Genomic DNA, 7,065 nt, shown 5'->3' on the forward strand with positions numbered 1-7,065 from the left:
TGGTAGGTGAAGAAGCATCAGCCGCAGCCGTGGTGGTAGTGGTGGTGGCCGTTGTCGTTGTCGTGGTGGTCGTTGTCGTCGTTTCACCGGTGGTGGAAGTTGTGGTTGTTGTAGTTGTGGTTGTAGTTCGCAGCGTTGTGGTGGTCGTTGTCGTTGTCGGCAGGGTCGTAGTCGTGGTTGTTGTAGTGAAGACCGCACTGCTTGTCGTGGTGGTTGTTGTTGTCGTGGTGGTTGTGTCGACAGCCGTTGTCTCGGGCATGGCGTGACAGATTTCGCGGGTGAGCGCCTCCCAGAAGCAGTCACAGTCCTCATAGTCTGCCAAGACTGTAAAACGAGAGAAAGCGCACAAGCGCACAGGAGCACAGGTACGTGTGTGTGTGTGTCAAGGGTATACGATACATGTATTCTTGCAAGGCAAGGCGGGCGCGTGTGAAAGGTCAAGCGTTTCACAGCTCATCGCTGCAGTGTAGCACGTACTGAGGAATGTGTTGCTCTGGCAGTCGGGCATTCCATTTCCACATGGCAGGTTTGATGTGATGCCGGGAAGGCTGCGCGAGCATGTACGTATTGTGTGTGTGTGTGTGTGTGTGTGTGTGTGTGTGTGTGTGTGAATAGGGGAAAGTGACATGAGCGGGCACGGCAGCAAGGTGCACCATCAAGACGGCTACGGGCACTGTTCGTGTGGTTGGTTGGGGTACGCACTCGTTGCAGCCCTGGGAAACGTGCACACGAAAGCTTGGAAAGCCCGTGTTGGGGCAGCTCGCGCTGATGAAGCGGCCTTGGCTGTCCGCATACTGCACAAGACCGTCTGCCCACTCCGTGCAGGCCGTCTCATCTAAAACACATGTGTACACATACCAGCGGCATGAGGCGGCAGAGTGAAGCGTTGACAAGAGCAAACGACACAAAGTGCTCAGTGTCATCGTGGCCTGGCAGGGAAAGCACGCAACCACATACAAACCAGAGACACTCTCACTGACACACACACACACACACACACACACACAGACGCGCGCGCACACAGACACAGACACACACACACACACACATACCGGCAAAGGTGGCGTAGCAGTCTCCGCCAATGTCGGTGCTGGTAGGGATCGTAAGATCACAGGACAGCGCGGGCGCGGTGACATTGGCTTGTACGTCATCAAACGCAAGCTGCGATCCGTCTGCCTGGGAGTTGCAAGCAAGTACAATCTGGAACCCCGACAGAGCCTCCATGGCTTCGTAAGAGACGGTGAAAGTAGAGAATGTCCCTGCCATCACATCACCCTCGGTGATATCGCTGCTTGCGAGGGTTGCGCCTGTGCTTGGGTGTGCAATTGTCACTGACGCTGGCAGTGCCCCCGCAACCATGGTCCGCGCCGTCTGTGCGCATGTGTTTGTGTGCGTGCATGTGTGTGTGTGCGTGTGTGTGTGTGTGTGCATATCCAAAGTAACAGACAAACCCCAAGAGGGCATGAGGGAAACTTGCTGTCGAACTGATGGTCCCATACTGATACAGGCACATGCGTGCATGCAAATCCAACAACCACACGCAAAGCAGTGACGCGGTGGAGGAGGATACACGCAAACACATTGCCAGCGAGGACAAGCAAGGCAACTGCAGAAAAGACGGCGTGCTGCAGGCACACACACACAAGCAGAAAAGACTACGGGCTGCACACCCAGAAGCCCAGAGACAGAGACACAAACAAGCACACACACACGCACAGACGGACACACACACACACACACACACAGACAGACACACACAGACAAACACACACACACAGACAGACAGACAGACAGACAGACACACACACACGCACGCACCGCTTGCACTGTGACGGAGATGGTATCTCCTTGATCGATGGTCTGGACAACGGCGAGGGCGGCTTCGCCTTGTTGCTGCACAACCAAGACGTTGGAGCCGTCTGGCACTTGTGGCAGGTCCTGTGACAGCGGGTTGAGGACGCCAGCGTCCGTGACAGACCAGCCCGTGACGGTGTTGGATGTGGCACCGTCGGATAGCGCATCTTCTTCAAAGCTGGGGTTGAGGAGCGCAACTGACGCAGCAAGTGCACGCTGCTGAGGCAGCAGCAGCAGCAGCAGCACCATTACCACTGCTGGCGCAGCAGGAAACCACCTCGGTGTCGACCTCGGCGAGTAGCTGTGGGATTTGCATGCATGTGGTGCACAATCCCGTGTCTGCTGTGCACGTTGGCCAGGGCTGCGGTCACATTGATGCTGCATATGTCCCTGCTGGTGTGTTGCAGGTGGTGTTCTCTGTCGCCTCCTCCTCCTTCCCGATCCCCAGGCTGGCATGCTGCTCGTTAACAGCAATCCCTCGACCGTACCCAAACCGTCAACACCGATATGCCACGGCAGCTGCAGCAGCTACCAGCAGCTCGAGCAGAACGTGCTTGCTTGCAAGCAAATCGAATCACAGGTGTGCTAAAACGCTGGATTGGATGGAGATGGGTGGCAACAAAGGAGCCTCAGCGAGAGCAAGGGCGCGTGGGAAGGTGGGAGGTTTGCTTGTTGTTGATTGACGGTGGTGTGACGAGGGAGGTGGAATACAGTGATGAGTTTGTGGATGGGCTTTGCTATGTGGTTGACACGCGAGAGGTGAGAGCGAGTGGCGGGTGGGTCTACAACACCACACTCAAAAAAAGCGATGAGATGAGGAAGGACAACAACTTACTCACACTGGCTGTGCGGGGCGGTTTTGGCGGCACAAAACAATGCGGTCACCACGGAATCTTCTCCAACAGCATTGCAAATCGCCACAATGGCCGTTCAAAGTCAAAGGAAACAGCACTGTTTGGTTGGTTGGTTGGTCCATCGGTGTCGTGTCCCGTCCCCATCTGCTCATGGAGTACACAGTTGTGCCAACCCCCGCCCCCCCCCTTCGCCCCCAAATTGCACACTGCCTGTTGTTTCTCCCACGTCCCCATGTGCTTGCTTTGTGTGTTGCGGCGAGGTCACCCATCTCGTTTACGAACCAATGAACACCAAGCATAACCAGGGAGCATTTACGCCTTGACAGCGTACACAAGCTTGGGGAAGGCGCGCTCGCGCTTAATCTGGCGCGCAGTCTTGGCGTTTGCCTCACGCTTGGTCAAGCGGCGGCGCATGGCGCGGGTCTGTTACGCACAGCAAGCAAAACCGATGCAATTGTGAGTGAATACAAACGGGAGACAAATGGAAAGTTGTGGTGGCGCGCGCGAGTGGGGTAGCGTGGTGTGGAGTGGTGTGAGTGAGAGCAGAGGGCGACACACGTATCATCATCATCATCATCATCATGGTCGGGGATACATGCATCGGAAGAAAAAGAACGCTCCATCCGCGTGTCCCCCGGCTCAATGAAAAGACGGCAGCCAGCAATCAAACACCACCCTCATCTGCCTTTTCTCCTTCCTCGTCTTCTGCTCCACCTTCGCCACGACCACCATCTAATCACCGTGCTGCTGCTGCTGCAGCAGAAAGGGACACATCAGTGCAACCCCCTCACGTCGTACTCGCTGGAGATGCCGATCACCACAGCCTGGCTTCCCTCCGTCTCTCCGCCAATGCATCATCACGTGGGCTTCTCTGTTCGTCAGCGCATGCAGCACGTGGCAGCGCAGCTAGCTGCAGTTCAGGCCCATCCACTCATCCAACCGTTCGCTTGTCATCACACCCACCGCACCCACATAGGCACACGCGCAGCACACTCACGAGCTTGCGGCGGAGGTCGAGAGGCTTGTACTTGGCACCAGCGTAGTGCTTGCGGACGGCGGCACGGGTTGCCTCGTGGAGGACAGTCTTCACAACGGCGACCGACTTGCGGACAGATTTGCTGTTGCACAGCGAGACACCGGTATTAGATGAAGACGCGTGAGTTGCCCGGCCGGCAATATGGGCACGGGGACAATGGAACAATTTCGGGTGCAGGGGTTACACACACACACACAATCAACGTGCACACGAGTGCTGGGTGCTGGGGGTCGCCCCTTGACGGTCAAATAGAGGCAACCATAACCAAGCACGCTTGCGACACAACAACAACAACAACAACAACAACAACAACAACAACAACAACCACAAGATCACACACACTCATCCACAACCACCGCTTCGGAGCACTCACATCTTGCCGAGCTTGGACGCGGAGTTGCCGGTGACCTGCTCAACACGGAGGGATGCAAGCTCTGCCTTGTAGTCATCGAGCTGCAAACATCAAAGAGCGAAAGGACACGTGCGTGCATGTGTGTGCACGTGTGTGAGGGAATGCATGTGATCTAGCCAAAACACAACGTGACATCAGCACGTGTCACGCTGGGTTGTCTCGCGAGAGGAGTGACGGTGGTCACGGCTTCTGGCAACACCAGCATCACCGACGCCAACGCAAACACCAAGAGATCATCGGCTGTTGTTTCCCCTCACTGGCTACACAGGCAGTGGCGTTTGCAACAGCAAACCACCGTCCGTGGGTGATGTGCAACAAACCAAACCATCTCTGTTCCTCAGCCCTCCTCACGCACGATGTATCCGCATCCACCCCGCCACTTTTCTTCCCCCCCCCTCGTTCGTCTTTCTTTTCTCTGCTGTCATCGTTCAGTACCTGCTTGAGCATCTCAGCCTTCGTCTTCTGACGAAGCTGCTTCGCCTTAGCCATGGGCATGGTTGTGTGTTGGGGTTGGTGGTGATATGGGGAGAGGGTGGCTGTCGTCGGTGCTGTCTCCACACAAACAAGAAAAAGGCACACGCGTGAAAACGGGGTTTGCCGCAAGATATCACAGAATAAAAAAATCCAGGCAGCGCCACCTTCCTTTGCACCATCACCGCGAAAATTCCAGTTCAAACTTGAAATTTGTACAGTGGTTTACGACAGCATAAGCTGCTGCTGAACGGCGCCCACCCGAGCCAGCACACATCGTCTTCGTCATCTTCGCCAACGTCAACATCGAGAGAGAGAGATCAAGAAACACCCACACCCACCACGCACACTTATCATCCGCATCGCTCACACAAGCAAAGCAAGAACCTACAGCAACCACGAGCAAGCAAACAAGCAGGCAGGCAGGCAGGCAAACACCACATCTTCTTGCTTTGCTTCACCACCAACAACAGAAACAACAACAGCAACAACAGCAACAATTGAAGAAGAAGTCGCTGCAATCCTTTCCAAGTTCAGTCAGTCAGCATGTCGTTAAGGCGCACCAACACGATTCGGGGCAGCTCCGAATCGCTGTCGTTGATCCCTGAAGGCAACTTCTGGTAATGGATGATGTGGTGTGTGTTTTGTGTGTTGTTGTGTATGTGTTGTTGTGTGTTGTTTTGTGTGTGTTGTGTGTGTGTTGTTGTGTATGTGTTGTGTGTGCACGTGAGGTTTGGTTGTGTGCCTGTGTGCATTGGACGTCGTTTTCATGTGTACGTGTACAGAAGTTGGATTGCTTGCGTTGGCGTTTTGTCGCTTGACTCACAGCGCGTTGTGCTGTTTGTGAATGGCGACTGTCCTTCCTGTTAGGGACACTGGCAACTACAAGCCCGTGCTGAAGCGCATCTCCAATGGCCCAAAGCTGTGCGATGAGCTGGTGAAGATGATGCAGGAGCGAGCCAACCTGGAGAAGCACTTTGCCAAGGAGCTTTCCGCGTTTGCTGAACGCTGGGAAGACAAGCTGCATTCTCGTGTTCCAGAGTACGGCACGTTGCAGGACGGCTGGCTCTCCGTCACTGCAGAGGCGCGATCCCTCGCAGACATTCACATGGCCTGCAAGGTCTGTGTGACGTTCGTGCGCGCGTGTGTGATGTGTGCGTGCGATGTATGGTTGTGTGAGGTTGTGTGAAGCGTGCATATGTGTGTGTGTACGTTTGATGTGATTCATGTGTGTGATTTGTGGCATGGGCACTCGTGTGCACGACTGCGATTCGTGTCCACACCGCGATCGCTTGCGGGCAGCTCACATTTCCATTTGCACGTGCTTGGGATGCAGACTGCGATTGACGATGTGATGAAGCCTCGCATCGAGGCGTGGAAGAAGGAGCACTACAAGCGGTCCTTGCTGCACCTCAAGTCCTACAAGCGAGCGTCAGCGGTACGTGCCAGTTGTTCACCCACACCGCCCGCACCCTTACACCCTTACACGTTGCATCTCTCATCGCACGGCGTTGCAAACATCAACCATCACACACGCACAAAGGCGAACGCACACGCGCGTGCATACACATCACACATACCACACACGAACACACATTACACATGTACACACACACACACACACACACACACACACACACACACGAACACACATTTCACATATCACACATGTACGCATCACACACACACACACACACACATATCACACACATCACACACACGCAGGCGTTTGAAAAGGCCCAGAGCCCCTGGGCAAAGCGGAAGGACAAAATTGACAAGCACCGCAACAACGCAGCCAAGTACGCTGCGCAAGCAGAGCAGCTGCGGGCACACCCTGATGCAGGTGTGTCGAGCAAGGTGAAGGATTCCATCAGCAAGGCCCTGTCCAACGAGAAGCAAAGCCAGGAGAAGCTGCGCCTGCGCGTCGAGGAGATGATTAGCTACACTGACATCTACAGACGAGAGGTGCAAACGCGTGTGTGTATGTGCTTGTGATTGTGTGATTGTGTGATTGTGTGATTGTGTATGTGTGTGTGCGTCTGTGTGTGTCTACGTGTGTCTACGTGTGTCTACGTGCGTCTGTGTGCGTCTGTGTGCGTCTGTGTGTGTCTACGTGTGTCTACGTGTGTCTACGTGTGTCTACGTGCGTGCGTGTCTGCGTACTCCGCGCATGCATGCGTTTGCACCAGCATGTGCGTGCGTGCGTTCGGGTGCATGCACCCGCTTGCCTGCAAACACGTGCAACATTGTTTCTATGGCCGTGATGATGTTATCATTCCACCGCCTCTCACCACCAATCCCTTCGTGTGTGTGTGTGTGTGTGTGTGTGTGTGTGTGTGTGTGTGTGTGTGTGTGTGTGTGTGTGTGTGTGTGTGTGTGTGTGTGTGTGTGTGTGTGTGTGTGTGTGTGTGTGTGTGTGTGTGTGTGTGTGTGTGTGT

At 54.9% G+C, this 7,065-nt stretch overlaps 3 protein-coding genes across 3 annotated transcripts in view; 1 reads left to right on the forward strand and 2 right to left on the reverse strand.

The window, feature by feature from the left end:
* Positions 1-83: 83 nt before the first annotated feature.
* PTSG_03606 (uncharacterized protein) lies at positions 84-2,149 on the reverse strand (the record flags this gene model as incomplete). Its single annotated transcript, XM_004995277.1, has 6 exons — positions 1,819-2,149; positions 1,053-1,371; positions 703-835; positions 478-548; positions 242-324; positions 84-197 (listed from the first exon to the last, which is right to left on the reverse strand). The coding sequence occupies exons 1-6, from the start codon at positions 2,101-2,103 to the stop codon at positions 84-86; spliced, it is 1,005 nt and encodes a 334-aa protein (XP_004995334.1). The 5' UTR covers positions 2,104-2,149.
* A 771-nt stretch (positions 2,150-2,920) lies between these two features.
* Positions 2,921-4,767, reverse strand: PTSG_03607 (60S ribosomal protein L35). Its single transcript, XM_004995278.1, has 4 exons — positions 4,592-4,767; positions 4,118-4,197; positions 3,706-3,826; positions 2,921-3,131 (listed from the first exon to the last, which is right to left on the reverse strand). Exons 1-4 carry the CDS (start codon positions 4,649-4,651, stop codon positions 3,021-3,023), a joined length of 372 nt encoding a protein of 123 aa, XP_004995335.1. The 5' UTR covers positions 4,652-4,767; the 3' UTR covers positions 2,921-3,020.
* Positions 4,768-4,871: 104 nt separating this feature from the next.
* The window catches only part of PTSG_12043 (uncharacterized protein), a 4,382-nt gene continuing 2,188 nt past the window's right edge, over positions 4,872-7,065 (forward strand). Inside the window, exons 1-5 of the mRNA XM_004995279.1 lie at positions 4,872-5,247; positions 5,498-5,747; positions 5,964-6,065; positions 6,353-6,612; positions 6,817-6,975. Of these exons, the coding sequence (XP_004995336.1) occupies positions 5,174-5,247; positions 5,498-5,747; positions 5,964-6,065; positions 6,353-6,612; positions 6,817-6,975 (845 nt within the window). The 5' untranslated portion in view covers positions 4,872-5,173. The remainder of the gene's footprint in view (positions 5,248-5,497; positions 5,748-5,963; positions 6,066-6,352; positions 6,613-6,816; positions 6,976-7,065) is intronic.

The sequence above is a fragment of the Salpingoeca rosetta genome (genome assembly GCF_000188695.1).
Source record: "Salpingoeca rosetta unplaced genomic scaffold supercont1.8, whole genome shotgun sequence".
Lineage (NCBI taxonomy): Eukaryota > Choanoflagellata > Craspedida > Salpingoecidae > Salpingoeca > Salpingoeca rosetta.

Bases quoted from the DNA above. Each gene is read 5' to 3' on its own strand.
- PTSG_03607 (XM_004995278.1), bottom strand. From the start codon at position 4,651: ATGCCCATGGCTAAGGCGAAGCAGCTTCGTCAGAAGACGAAGGCTGAG. The intron at 3,827-4,117 runs GTGAGTGCTCCG...GCTGTGCAACAG, and splicing joins GCGTCCAAGCTCGGCAAGAT to CAAATCTGTCCGCAAGTCGG. The intron at 3,132-3,705 runs GTGAGTGTGCTG...TGTGCGTAACAG, and splicing joins TCGACCTCCGCCGCAAGCTC to ACCCGCGCCATGCGCCGCCG.